General features: G+C 39.5%; 1 protein-coding gene across 4 annotated transcripts in view; it reads left to right on the forward strand.

The window, feature by feature from the left end:
- The window catches only part of LOC119490136 (SLIT-ROBO Rho GTPase-activating protein 3-like), a 45,436-nt gene extending 34,738 nt beyond the window's left edge, over positions 1–10,698 (forward strand). For 3 of the 4 annotated variants that reach the window (XM_037773356.1, XM_037773370.1, XM_037773378.1), the window contains 10 exons: positions 53–113; positions 1,662–1,739; positions 2,074–2,208; positions 2,304–2,409; positions 2,483–2,710; positions 4,239–4,312; positions 4,415–4,595; positions 5,412–5,558; positions 5,666–5,975; positions 7,323–10,698. In XM_037773356.1, coding sequence (XP_037629284.1) covers positions 53–113; positions 1,662–1,739; positions 2,074–2,208; positions 2,304–2,409; positions 2,483–2,710; positions 4,239–4,312; positions 4,415–4,595; positions 5,412–5,558; positions 5,666–5,975; positions 7,323–7,787 — 1,785 coding nt within the window. In that variant the 3' untranslated portion in view covers positions 7,788–10,698. The remainder of the gene's footprint in view (positions 1–52; positions 114–1,661; positions 1,740–2,073; positions 2,209–2,303; positions 2,410–2,482; positions 2,711–4,238; positions 4,313–4,414; positions 4,596–5,411; positions 5,559–5,665; positions 5,976–7,322) is intronic. The other variant, XM_037773364.1, reaches the window with a different exon arrangement.
- The last annotated feature ends 4,815 nt before the right edge of the window (positions 10,699–15,513 follow it).

Below are 15,513 nucleotides of genomic sequence, written 5' to 3' on the forward strand. Positions count from 1 at the left end.
TGTTCATGTGTTTCCATAATAGTAATAATAATCATTTGAATCTGCCTGGTAGGACTCAGGGCAGCCTATACCAGTGGTGGTTGAGAGCTGCGTTCGATACATCAATCTGTATGGTAGGTTTCTTTGTTATGTTCAGTGGTCTTTCCACAAAATGACAAAGCATGTGCTTTCACATACTCTGACTCTCCCTCTTTATATATATGCTAACATTTGGTTATGAAAACGATTAACTTGAGCAGTTGTGTCAGGGAATCATACATCAAATGTATTAAACAAAGCAATACTATCTATCGATTAGTGAGAAATATTCAAAGCTTCACTGCACAGCGCTGCAGGCTGACATATTCTTCTGTCTGTCTCCATCTCCCCCATTTCAGTGCCGCTGCCACACTAGTGTACACACACGCACCTCTACACATAACAAACAGCGATATCCATCAGAGAATAACTAATAATAGTTAAAGTTGAATATGAATAATTGATAATGTTGTGGGATTATTCTTTATTTCATGGGCTATTTTGGGATTTCTAGATTATTATTACATACTTGTGTATTAAAAAAAACCCTGAAGCATTCAATTACTGATTTGGAGGTTGGTTACCATGGCAACGAAGCTCGAAGCTTCAAAGCATTCGGGACAGACCTATAAAAATGTATTGAACAAAGCAATACTATCTATTGATCATATTTTCAATAGGAATGTCCTAGACTGAAAAATAAGCTTTGAGTCTACAAATAGCCCTTTTCCACCACAGAAACCTTTCCAGGAACCAAAAAAAGTCCATACCCTGAGGGTAGTAATTTCGTATAGCCCGGGAACTATTAGGGCAGAGTTTGCAGTGCTGACATCTCTGATTCAAACGGCTGTACAGCTTCTTCATTCACACAATAAGAAAGCACTGGATGCCCCTTGTCTCAATATTAGGACGAAGGGTGGACAGGGTGGTGTTGTTTTGTCTTGATGTAGGAAATGTTTCAAAAGCCGCCATCACTTTTTACAGACTGTTACAGACTCATTTGCTTAAACTTCATGGTTCTTCAGATACGATAGAAACACAAATATGAAAACACCAAAGAGGACGTATAGTTACTTTTGCTCCATAGTTCCTGGAACTATTTGGTTTTTGACTAATCAATTTGTTGAATTAGCTGACAAAATCAGTCAAGTATTGTTCCTTTGCAGCAGAATACAGTCATACTAAAGGATCTCATAAAATCAAGTGTTTATTATTGTTTGTGAATATTATAGTGAAGACAGACCTGTGACTAAAACAAATAACGAGTTTCCCATAAAAGAACCAGAAAAAAAAAAATTCACTAAAAAAAGACCTTGATGAACAATTTCCGAGAAATCTTGACACCTCCTCTCATTTATTAAATGCTGCTGCACACTGCTCTGGTCTTTCATATCCATTCTCACATCATTTTTGTCACATACATTTGGTACATCCCCATGCTCACAATGTAGCTTAAACTAACATTTCTGGTTGGGTTTTGTCGATTTGTATAAATTAGTTTGTTTATGTGCTTTAACCTTCAGGCTTTAAGTGCTGTGCACATACTGCGAGGACTGGTTACTAGTCTTACATTTTTAATTTGAAAAGAAATGAAATGAAAGGACATGTGTACATTTAACACTAACTGGTCTGTCTGTCCACAGGTATTCAGCAGCAAGGTATATTTCGAGTTCCAGGCTCCCAGGTCGAAGTCAACGATATTAAAAATGCATTTGAAAGAGGTTAGTCCCAGTGCGCTTGGCCATCTTCTCTTGATTGATTTTAAATTGCGTTTTGTCCACCTCAAAAGCCACAGTCTCTTCCACAGGCCTCTAAAGTGCAAGTAAAGAGCCCACGTGTCACATGTAATGGACATGTAAACCATGTTAGATGCATAATACATAAGATCAGCATCCGGGAGTAGTAATAAATGAGGAAACGTAACTGCACTATCAATGTTTATATTAACCTCCCAACTTGAAATATGCATAAAAAAACTGCATCAGTGCCGTGTTACATGAACAGTGACAGGACTGAATGATTAACGAGAGGATTTAATGTATGCCGTTTCTATAGGAGAGGATCCACTGGTGGATGATCAGGCTGATCATGACATCAACTCTGTGGCCGGCGTTCTTAAGCTCTACTTCAGGGGGCTTGAAAACCCGCTGTTCCCTAAAGAGCGTTTCCTCGACCTCATATCCACAACCAGTGAGTCACATTCCAGGAAAACATCTACTACATGTAAGCTTTTCATTTAGTGTAGCTTTCTGTATTTTTCTTTGTTTGTTTCTTTTTTATTTCAGAGCTCGACTCCGGCGCAGAAAGAGCTCAATACCTTCAGCAGATAATTGTGACTCTTCCGCGGCCCGTGATCATCGTCATGAGATACCTGTTTGCATTTCTAAATCAGTAAGTGCTGCCACATCACATTTTGACCTATTTGACACTCATGAATTGAGACTAATTGCTTCTGTCCTCCCAGTGTCTCTCAATACAGTGATGAGAACATGATGGACCCCTACAACCTGGCCATTTGCTTTGGCCCCACATTGATGCCAATACCAGATGAACAGGACCCGGTGTCCTGCCAGGCGCATGTTAACGAGATCATTAAGACCGTTATCATCCACCATGAGGTCATCTTCCCGGCCCTGCGTGAGTTGGACGGACCTGTGTATGAAAAATGCATGGCTGGTGGGGAAGAGTACTGGTAAGTGCAAAGATTAATCGATTAGTATTAAATTAATCGTTAACTATTTTGGTAATCAATTAATCGGTTTAAGTAATTAAAAAAAAAAAAAAATTCAGCTTCTTAAATGTGAATTTTTCTGGTTTCTTTACTCCTCTATGACAGTAAAATTAATATCTTTGAGTTGTGGACAAATCAAGACATTTGATCGACATTTTTCACCATTTTTTGACATTTAGACCAAACAACCAATTAATCGAGAAAATAATCAACAGATTAATCAACAATGAAAATAATCGTTAGTTGCAGCCCTAAAGGTGTCCAGCATGTGTCAGTGTATAGTGTATGAGGTGGCTGTTGCTCAGAGTGTGTTTAAATGGATGATTAAGGAGGCAAATTGTGAAGCACTTTGGATAAAAGCTGCTATTTATATGCAGCCATTTACTGCCCATTTTGCTCAGTTAACAGCTTAGAAGAAAAATGTCATTTTCTTCTTTTTACTCTTACTTAAATGCTTAAAACACAATATGCTTAATTCTGTACATTTGGCACAATCCTCAATACTGAAATATCTTCTAGTTATGTAGAAAGAGCTTCTGGCCAGAGTGAAAAAACTGAGCTGTGGACAGATTATATATACTTATAGATACTTTATCCACTGCCTAGTCAGGTAAAAAAAAAAAGATCTTGTGGCCAGACAGAAACCCAAGATAGGATTAGAGCTGCAACGATTTATCAATGAATCGATTAGTTGTCAACTATTAAAATAATCGCCAACTATTTTGATAATCGATTAATCGGTTTGAGTAATTTTTTAAGAAAAAAAAAGTCATAGTTCTCTGATTGCAGCTTCTTAAATGTGAATATTTTCTGGTTTCTTTACTCCTCTATGACAGTAAACTGAATATCTTTGAGTTGTGGACAAAACAAGACATTTGAGGACGTCATCTTGGGCTTTGGGAAACACTGATCGACATTTTTCACCATTTTCTGACATTTTATAGATCAAACAACTAATCAAGAAAATAATCAACAATGAAAATAATCGTTAGTTGTAGCCCTAAATGGGATGTAGGCTTATTTTCTTATACACAGTAATCCTGTTTTCTATAGTTTATTCTATTGTGTGTATTGTTTGTAGGACACTATAAAGCAGCAACATTTTATTATATTTGCTTGATAATTTTATGTTTCAGTAGACCAATAACCATTTTATAACCATAACCATATTTATACCTTTTAGGTGTTCAGTTGCAGTTACAAAGATGTATACTACTGTGTGCATTTATTATATGGATGCAGCATTTATTTGTGAATTTCATTTAACAGGTAGTTTTGGTTTAATTTTCGTTTTCTGTATTTTTGTGTTGGAAGATTTAATAAAAAAAAGATGAAATGTCAGTGTAAATTCAGTGACAACAACAGCAAAACACCAAAATCATATTGAGTCAGATATTTTATTTGTCTATTACTCACATAAAAACATCTTATTTTGCATGAATATTAAGTTCAGTTTGGGTAATGTCTGTCTCCATATTTCTCCATCCAGTGAAAGCCCCCACAGTGAGCCAGGAGCTCTAGATGAGGTAGACAATGGTACCGGACCCAACACTAGTGATGAAGGTGAGTCATCAAACACAGACTGCAGCACCTTACCTGTAAGAGATGAAATAATCACAAGTCTCAAATTGGATTCTGTCACATTTCTTTTTTTCTATTTGGCAGAGTTGGAGCAGATCGAGGCCATCGCAAAGTTCGACTACGTGGGCCGAAGTCCGAGAGAGCTTTCCTTCAAGAAGGGAGCCTCTCTGTTACTGTACCTGCGAGCCTCTGAGGACTGGTGGGAGGGCCGACACAACGGTGTGGATGGGCTGATTCCACATCAGTACATTGTGGTACAAGACATGTGAGTAGCTACATACATACCGTCTATGAAGCCCACAATAAGAGCATCGTAAAACACTTCATTCAAACTGGACAGAAACAAAATAAAACTCACCCATTCTGTTCGTCATTAGTCTTTCCAACAATCACCAACTCTGGTTTGGCCAAAATAAACTCTTAACTGCACCAGAAAGGTGACCTAGTCAAGAAGTCAGTGCCTTGGGTTCTGCTGCAGGACAACAGCTACTTTGGGCTCGGTCATTATTCATGTTGCTCCATTTTCCCAAAATGCATGTTCCTATTCTCACCGTCCTCGCGAGCTTGGTCTTATGAAACCTGCGCCTTCGTGAGGATCAGTGTGAATAAAATGCTCCTTTTTTTTTGCATATTTTTCTTGTTTTCTTGACACAACTAGTTGCAATGAAAACAAACAAACCCCTACCCAATCAGCTTCTATCTGTAGAGCTGTAAGGAGGACAAGCGTTTTGGTCATTCCTCAAATGCAGCCTTTAATTTCTGCTCCGGCCTCTTGCCCGATAACCACTCCTGCATCACAGGTAACACAATTAAAGCTAAATTAAGAAAAGTGATGTATGTACTGCCAACAGTGGCTTCCGGGTAAAGATAAGTGATTCATTCTGTCTGTTAAAGTAATGAGGCTCACTCTTCTGATCGCATTTTTTGTGGCAAGAATGTAATTGTTTAGGATTCTTATGTGCCGTTCGGGGAGATTAAACTTTTGCAAAGTTCGATCTCTCATGGTAAAAGCCAATATCACCATTTCCCCGAGGGCAGAAGTCATTAATCGAGATCAATCTCTTCCGTCTGTCCGTATCAGGGATGATGCATTCTCCGATAGCATTCAGAGGACTGATAGCGCGTCCAGCGGTGGACCCCACCACGACGAAAGAGCCTCGTCCAGAAATGACCACCAACCTCATTGCGAACACACACCTGAGCGCCGCTTTGGAGCAGCATTGGGCAGGTTAGTTAAAACTCCAGTCAGTGAATACATAATGTAGACATCTTTGCATTTTGAATCATAGTGCAAGTGTTCTGAGTCAAAAGGATCAAACTGTGATTTTTTCTTAGGGTGAGGGTGCGATCAGATGGAGCTGCAGCTCCGCGCCACAGGAACGGCGCCGACAGTCACAGCCCCACCAGACCTGCAGACCAGCCCCCCAGGGTTCTGCCGAGGCCCTGCAGCCCACACAAAATAGCAGTTAGGCTAACAGACAGCCCGGAGAAACGGCGTCTCGCCGCATTTGGCAGCGCCGGCTGCATCAACCACCCGGACAGAAAGGCCTTCGTGGATAGCCTCTCTCAGCGGTCTTCACCCAGTACCACTCGGCACGCAAGTTTAGGAGATCACAAAACCCTCGAGGCTGAAGCACTCGCTGAGGTGAGTGTTAATACTGGAATAGACTTTGAAATAGACAAATGAATACAATATTAATACACTAACCCTACTAGTTTTTGTTCATGGAGACCTTGAACTTGGATTGATCGATATTGCACGTCGATCTTCATTAAAAAAGAACACCGTCCTTTATTGCCTTATCTATTATTTAACATTTGATTCATAATGAATTCTAGCATCTTTTTAAGAGGATATTGATTGTAAATAAAAATAGATTTAATCATTTTTATACCTGAAAAAACATGCAGTGGAGGTTGCAGTGTTTTTTTTTTTTTAGCCGAACCTCCACCACTCAGAGGTAAGACTGTATGTAGCATGAGAGGCAAAGAAATTGAGGTAATCACTTCACACGTTGTTCCTGAACATTACTGCTCTGAGGACACGGTAATAACTGAATTTGAAGCATTTATCCATCCAAAGCGTTTTACAGTTTGCCTCTCATTCACACAGTCGCTCACATCTGGATTGACAGTAACAGGACAGAGACATTTTAGTGCGTAAAAATCAAAGTGGAACTGTACAAATGAGGGAGGGACATGTCTCCCCCATCCTCAGTGGAACTTGGTTTTAGTTAAGCTGAGCATACACTGTCGTTTGCCATGCAGCATACATGGGGGACAGAGGAAGGATTAATCCTCCCGACCGGCCGTCGGACAGTCAGATGATTTTCTGACATGCCTACAGGCTCTCGCACAGTTGAAGCAGAGCCACGAGCCGATTCCCCAACGTCAGTGCCTTATTTCTCCTCTTTTTACAGTAATCATACTGTAGCTATCAAGATCACAATGTGCAACAGATATAGTAAAACGTAGCTATCTTACCTCCGATTCTCTCTGCAAAATGTACAAGCAATACTCTCCACGTCTTCCTCGCTACCTGCGAATCCATATACGCCGGTACCTCTTTTTTTAGACGTTTCAGCAGACAGGGTGGCACAGATGATCAAGGCAGCACGTTTCTGCCTTGTTAGCATTGTGACCCGTACAGACCTCTGCTTGCAAACAAACTTTACCTGCCTCGGAGCTTTCAAACAAATCTTTAGTGACAACTGTCAACAGCCAGAACGGTCCGTACGGGCCGTGTTTTTTCTATTTTACATGTACAATGTGAGCACTCAGGTCGTGGCTGACGATCGGACTGAACAGTGTGAGCGCATACATCGTGAGCGTCGGCTTTACATCGCCAACTATCTACTCGTACAGTAGGAGTAGGAATTACACAACATATCTCAAAGCGTACAGTGTGAGCCCAGCTTTACTAGTTGCCTGATTGTTTGATATTCATTTCAAAATGTCAACATATTTTTTTCCTTCTGCTCATGTTTGTCAGGACATAGAGAAAACAATGAACACAGCTCTCCATGAGTTGCGTGAGCTGGAGCGACAGAATGTAGCCAAACACGCCCCTGATGTTGTTTTGGACACATTGGAGCCCCTCAAACACGCCGCTGGAGCCAAGGATCCGCCCGGCAGCCCCCTCCACACCATGGTGATCAGGGATCCAGACGCAGTCCAGCGACGTAGCAGCAGCAGCTCCTCCTCCGAAACCATGACCACTTTTAAACCCGCTATATCGGCACGTAGGCCGAGCGCACCTCTAAGGCCCCCGCCCGTCAGACCCGTCCGGCCGGCTCCTGTGATCGGACCGGGCCAGGGACCGCACCGCTCCAGCAGCTCTAGCTCCTCTGGTCTGGGCAGCCCCGGCATCACACCCACCGACAGGGTCTTTCCCAAGCCTCCCTCTCCGTCACCGTCCACCTCCTCCTCGTCCTCAGACAAACAAGGTAACATGTAGCTCCAGTGAGTCACAAGCCAAGTGCTTGAAGAACACTGTGGATACAAAGTGATTGTGATTAACCATCACGCCCCTGATCTCTTTTTTGACAGCAAAACAAACATTGACACCTGGTCTGTATGATGAATATTTACCACTAATCTTCTATAGTGTAGGACGGCTACTGCTGGTTTCTGACAACTGTGCGCCCACACATTAACTTGCTGATGGACAAGTCGATGTACTGTATTACAATATGACACAGAAATAGGGTTTTAATCTACGAGAATATTTTTTTTTAGAATGCTAACGTGCTGAACAGTCATGCTGGAATTAAAAGGGATGCACTGGAAACATTTCAAGTTATGAGGTTGCAGAAATGCTGCGAGCTTGGACTTTGTGTCTGGTTCCATTATGAGGGAACTCTTATTTCACCACTAATTCTATAGACATCCAGTCTGCACTGGTGGTTGATGTAGTCTATTAAAACTAGACTAACTCCTTGGACATCATTTTCCTTTAGAGAGCCTGTCCCAGCATATCATACCACTCTGTGGCTGTGTCTGAAATCACTCTGTTTACTATGTAGTGCACTATATTAACTGACCAACATTTTATTTCAGCATCTAAATTCTGAGTGGGAAGTTTAAATCTACTGTATACTGTCCCCAAGAAAATCTAATAATGGAATGAAACATAGTGTGCATGGCATGTAAAGTCTTTTCTACCAACAAGGCAACGCGTCACATTTTATAGATGCAAACATTCCAGTTGTGCGACGCTACACCTGTGAATGATGACGCAAAATGATGCTGAGTCATGAGTGTTGGGTATATTTATTGTTAATTATAGAGTAAACTATTGAGTGTCTGTTTTTATAGGGAGGTGTGAGCGAGGGAGTGATTTTAGACACAGCTTGAATGGTAAAACAAGGGTAGAATTGCATGAAGCAGTTCTTCTGAGGCCTCTACTACGAAGCAGGATTTGGGGTTGGTGAGGTAACTTCAGGGCTTTCCGTCCTATGATGGTGGATCACTCCTTACCGGGGTAGATTGCCATGGTAACTTATGCTGAACACCTAACCTGCTCCGGAGCAGGTTATGTTCCAGATAAGAGATCAACTGGTATCGGTGTGCAAGATCGTATGATAATATCACACAACACAAAGAAGTTATTGTTATAATCCAGGCTAGAGGTAACACAGTTTCAACTGACAAATGCAGGACAGACAGCTGGCTGTATGCTGCGGGTGCTTACCAGTTTGAATTAAGTTTCTATATTTATTTTTTTTATTTGCTCTCAAGTCCGTTTCACACCGCCGGAGACGGAGACGCAGCTGAAAGAAGGCTGAAATAGTCACACACGCCGCATCATTACTAAATGTAGGCTACTGTGATCTATTCATCCATTCTGTTTTGAAAACTATTTATAAAATCCCTGCCCAAACTAGACGGATATCTGACTTTTGAGTAGTCCGTTAAATTAATAAATCTGTTAATTTACACATTCTTACATCATACATTTGTTCTCTTGCCAGCTGTCCTTCCTGCATTTGGCAGCTTTAACTGTGTTACTATTAGTCTGGGTTATGTGTTTGTATTTGTCTGATATTATAGTTTGCTCTTGGTTTGTAAAATGTGCCGCTCTGCTGACAGTAGACTTGTCCATGTTTGTGATTGGTCATTTGCTGCAAACATCACCCGCGTTTGTACAGTCATCGCGGTTGTTTGGGTAAAATAAGCCAGATAACGAGAAGATACCCTGGTATGTTGAACTCGCTTCGTAGTATAGGCCTCTGGCTCCAAGGAAGTAGTATCTGTATTAGAGACACTATTTGACAAAAATCTGAATTGTAGTATAAAAAAACAAAACTGTGGCAGACAGCAGTGCTTGCTATACACCCCACACCAATCTAGCCTGAGGATTCAAAGTACAAAGAGCTGAAAGCAACTCATAAACGGCACCAAATGTCACTGGGATTGGCTATTTTTCTACAAACACATTTAGCAGAATAATAAAAAAAAATAAAAAAATTATACAATTATACAAAAAAAACATACCCATACATTAATTGCTTTAAACTAAATGAAAATATCCTCCAACTTCTCTCTTTGAAATGCTAATTTTTTCCCCCACAAGAGTAAGAAGTTTCAAAGAAATGGTCCCAGTAAAACTCACCAAGCAGCTACAAACTCTTGTGACTCTGAGATTTGATAAATCCGCTGCATGCAAGCTGTTCCAAAATGTACTTCTTAAGCAACAGAATTAAACTTATTTCAGCCCAAAGTGTGTTTTTCATTAATCTCATAACAGGTCAGGGGACGGCAGTAGTAAACCAGGCTGCAGAGGGCTACACAGTTACAAAGAGAACATTGACAATTATTGTGGACATTATAGACATGCCACCCCATATAACTAATACACAGAAATAAAGATTAATATCAGCAAAATATTCTTATAATAGTCATCTCTCTATATCAAAAGATTAGCTGTGTTACCTCAATAAACAAGTCAAACGTTCTCCTTACAATTCAAGTGACTAATGCACTTAAACACTACAGGGAACTGAGCTGCATTTGTAGGTTCTGTGTTTTCATTTTGATGAAGTTGTTCTAGAAACAAGATATAGCACATCAGTATCATTGAAGCTTACATAATGTCTAGATTGCACACGGTCCGTTCAGGCTGTGTGGGTGTTTAGATGAACTCGTTTACTGTTGGTGGTGTTTGTCGTCCCTATTATAAGGCTGATCAATATATCTTTAAAGTGTAATAGGTACATCGGATTGAATATATACATACTGTTAAAGGATACTTGTATAAATAACATTGTATGATAGGAACAGGATATATTATCATGTCTAGTCTGTAGATTTTTGTAACTCTTATCCTTGCACAAACATTAACAAAACATTAAATTGGTGAAACCTTACACAAATGTCTCCTTTTTATTGTCGTTCAGTGAAACGCAAAGTGCACCATATTCGTATCCGTAGTCCTTGTTACACTGAACATCTGTGGTGAAAAGTTGCAACATACATGACTGTCTGTCCCGATTCCAATCCGGCCCCTACATCTACACCCTCTCCCAACCCACTTCCACTCAGTTTGCTTATTTGCGTGGAGGGTCCGCCATATTAAGTGCAATCCCAAACCAATCAGCGGGGAGTGGAGGCTCAAAAACCAACAGCGAGCCTGCATCTATGATGAATTAACCAGCTGCCCTTACTGCAACGCCGTTTTGTGTTTGTCATGAAACACGCTCCTTACAAAAATATAAGTTCTATGCAACTACCGGTACAAACAAAAAACTGAACTGCTCAAACTAAAGTAGACATTTAATATTGTCAAACAGACATGAACAACTTAAAGGTAACCTTAGGATCAAATAAACCCTCGCTTAGTCTAGAAAACAGTAGACATGTTCATTTGATTGCAAAGTGTTGTATACTAATATACAATTATGTAGTATATAATTATTTATATGCAATTTGCGATTTTTAGGTTGTAGCGGGTTCAGTTTTAAAGCTAAAGTGAAGATACTGGCATCATATGAAACTAAAAAACCTAAAGAAAGCATTGTTACCCAACATGTCATACTAGCTTGTCACAAAAGAGGCTAAATAAAGTTCCAAACTTGCGCTAAATTTTGGCGAGGAAAAACTGTCATGGCCATTTTCAAAGGAGTCCCTTGACCTCTGACCTCCAGATATGTGAATGAAAATGGGTTCTATGGGTACCCACGAGTCTCCCCTTTACAGTCATGCCCACTTTATAATAATCACATGCAGTTTGGGGCAAGTCATAGTCAAGTCAGCACACTGACACACTGACAGCTGTTGTTGCCTGTTGGGCTGCAGTTTGCCATGTTATGATTTGAGCATATTGTTTTATGCTAAATGCAGTACCTGTGAGGGTTTCTGGATCAATATCTGTCATTGTTTTGTGTTGTTAATTGATTTCCAATGATAAATATATACATGCATTTGCATAAAGGATCATATTTGCCCACTCCCATGTTGATTAGAGTATTAAATACTTGACAAATCTCCCTTTTAGGTGCACTTTGAACAGATAAAAAAAATGCATGATTAATTCGCGAATAATCGCGATTGAATATTTTAATTGATTGACAGCCCTATTTATTTATACTAGCCTTGCATTTTTACACACTTAATCATAGATCCCATTTTTCAGCATTATTATTTGCCTTATTATATATTGTAGTAGTAGGCCTATATATAATTTACATATTTCTTATTTATATTTTCTTATAAATATTTTTATTCTAGAATGAGAGAAACTGTAACGTAATTCAATTTCCCCCTGCGGATCAATAACGTATTTCTGACTCTGATATTTAATTATAGTTTCCTTGCCAGAGGGAGGGAAATTCGTCCCAAAGCTCACCACTGTATTTATACCCTTCACCTTAAAGAAGGGTGCTTCATTGAGCTGTGAGTGTGACTACAAACAGTCACAGAGTGCGAGGGTGGAGGGGCCGGATTGGAATTGGGCCTCTGATTTACACAGCAGAGCTCACTCTTACATGCTCTTACCAGAGTGGTTCTGCAGTGCCATCTACTGGTCAGCATGGATTTCACATTCTTCCTGTTAAAAGACAATCAGGTATCAGTTAAGGAAATATTAAGGAAATACCAACATAAAATGCACCATGAGCTGTACTTAGGTATTTTCCATTTTATGTTTCAAATTAGTGCATTAATGTTAATAATATTACAATATGATGAATGTAACAATATGACTCTGGAAGAGACTGTTCTGTATAATGAGTACTTTTACTTTTGATACTTTAAATATATTTAGCTGACATACTAATGTACTTTTACTTCAGTAAAACATTTGAATGCTTAACTTTTACTTGTAATGAAGTATTTAAGACCCTTTACCTAAGTAAAGGATCTTAGTACTTCTTCCATCATTGATAGTAATGTTATCGTTTACATTTCTTACATGAAGGCATGCAGTTACCACTGGTGTCCTATGGATGGAGGCATAGTCCTCCTGGAACACTCTGAACAAGAGAGGAATTCTTTACCAGTTGAGGAGAGTGCCAACTCAAAACTACATACGAAGACGTACTATAGTATAACTTTTTCATGACTTTTTCGACATACTATTGTGACTTTTGGACATACTATAATATGACTTTTTAATGACATACTATACTATTCATTTTTTTCGTCATACTATATTGTGTCTTTTTTATGACTCTTTTCGACATACTATACTATGACTTTTGGACATACTATATTCTAACTTTTTATGACATACTATATTATGACATTCTTCGACATACACTATTTTTTTCGACAAACTATATTATGACTTTTATTCTTTCCACATACTGTACTATGACTTTTTTTTTTTTACATACTATGACTTTCTATGACATACTATATGAAATTTTTTGACTTACAACACTATTTTTTTTGACATGTTTAACTATGATTTTTTTTTCGTTATACTATACTATGACATTTTTTTGACATACTATAATAACTTTTATACGTTTTTTCAACATACTATATGGTGACTTTTTTTCGACATACTACAATTCGGCTTGCTGTACTATGACATTTTTTTTTACATACTATACTATGACGTTTTTAAATTCTTTCGACATACTATATTATGACTTTTTTTTCAAATCTTAGCACATAAACTCATGTTTACAATGTTTACTGAGATAATAAATCAAATGAGAAGTAGGGTCAATTCCTCATAGACTTCTTTTTGCAACCAGAGGAGTCGCCCCCTGCTGGCTATTAGAAAGAATTTAAGTTCAAGGAACTTCCACATTGGCTTCACTTTTCAGAACTGGAGGTTTCCCACTCCACAGTACGGAGCTATAGAGGACTAATGCTCAACACACACCTCTCTTGTCGTTAAAAGTTGCAGATAAGATTGATGGATGGATGGATGTCATAATATTATTGGTTGAAATTGGTTGTTACTAGCTCACGTAAGCACACGTCATATTTTGTTTTACAAGAAGATGAGTTGTATTTGATATAAAAACATGAGGAAATTGATTTTTTGTAAAACATTGTTTGCATATATTGTTAAATAGGTGCACAACATGTCCGGGGGTGTGATCTAAAAGGGTTAAAAAAGGCATTTTTCATTTCATCTCGACTTTAAGTAGGTACCCTCCCAACAACATGGTGTGAGTGGTTCCATTCTGCACTTTTTTGCCTATTGGTTCAAGTTTCAAGGTTCTCTTTATTATCCCCGGGGATAAGTTCATGCTCGTATATGCTTTTTGAACCTGTAAGGCTTGTGAGGAGCACGTGCAGCCCTCCATCCTCACCCCCACCCCAAGCTTAGCTGCACATATTTTGATCATTTCAGTTGGATGATTTAGAGGTCAATGTCCTGAGAGAAATCCTGAGCTGAAAGAACTAATTACTTGTTGTCGTCTCAGATTATTTACAGCTAAAAGAAGGTTTAGACAAGAATATATAAAATGGAGATAGACATGAATATATAAAACAGACACACATGGTCTTCACTGCCTTGTTTTGTTTTCCCTATCCTGTTTAAAGGTAATTCTGGTTTTATTTTTTCCATGGACTGCACTCAGAGCCATATTTAATTCATTTAGGAGTGTTTATTGAGATTAAAGTGGGAATATAATCCGATTATGACCTTTCCCGAGGCTTGAATGGCTGCCAAGAGGGAACGGACCACCCGTGGACTAACACCCAGCTTCCCGGTTGTGGCTTCCCAGTTCAAAAGGCCTTTTCATTAGTGCTGTGATTTGATTACTAAGGCCACCAGAGTTGCAGCTAACACAAGGACTTGTTTATTGAGGCACCTCTTGATATGTTACAGTCCATGTTCTGTAAAGCCCTTTAGAGTAATGACCCTCTGACTAAAACATAATGTTCCTGTATGTACAGTCCCTCCGAGGGCTTCCTGATACTGTATATAATGCAGATCCCAAGTATCACACAACTTTCAATAGCATAACACTTGAAACAAGGTTTAAATGTCTCTATGCTTGTAGTTTCCAATATACTGTATTTTAAAGGTTCTCAATATGGAATTCAGAGCGTATTTATTTACGGTGACCAGACGTCCCGGTTTGTCCAGAATTGTCCTTGTGGTTTTCCCCACAATAAAATAATAACAATATTATACTTAGACGTTTATCATGTTCTGTCCCACTCACGCGCATTAATTTGCGCAAGAGATAAGTATATAAGGGAAAGTAGTGAATGTGATAAGTCATGATTGTCACAGCCTCTAATGCACCCATCTAGAAATTATCCCTGATACCACCCCGTGCTCAAATGGACCACAAGTGCTCCAAGCGAGCCATCCTGATGAAAACGCCTGTGGTGAGTGCATATTAGCGCGTGTATGAACGTGCGGTGCACTTAAGGGTCCTAGTTTGAGGGTTTAAAAATATGGTCACCCTATATTTATTGCCTCCCCACAGCTCTCAACAAAGGTGACGGCTGAGCCGGCAGCTCGCAGCTAACGGTGCTAACAGCACGAGCAGCGCTGACAGAGATAACAGTGTTTACCTGAGGAGAAACTGGAAGGTGGGTGCTACGCTTTCATGATGACGCTGTCGGTCAGGATGGTGTTATCAACTGTAAACATCTTATGAGTGCAGTGCAAAGCAGCGGCCATGAGCTAGCCAGTGGGGCACGCTCACATGAACTAACATGCAATAAAAGGCATGCGCTGTCGACCCGGCTATGTAAACAAAGGA

The sequence above is a fragment of the Sebastes umbrosus genome, chromosome 1 (genome assembly GCF_015220745.1).
Source record: "Sebastes umbrosus isolate fSebUmb1 chromosome 1, fSebUmb1.pri, whole genome shotgun sequence".
NCBI lineage: Eukaryota > Metazoa > Chordata > Actinopteri > Perciformes > Sebastidae > Sebastes > Sebastes umbrosus.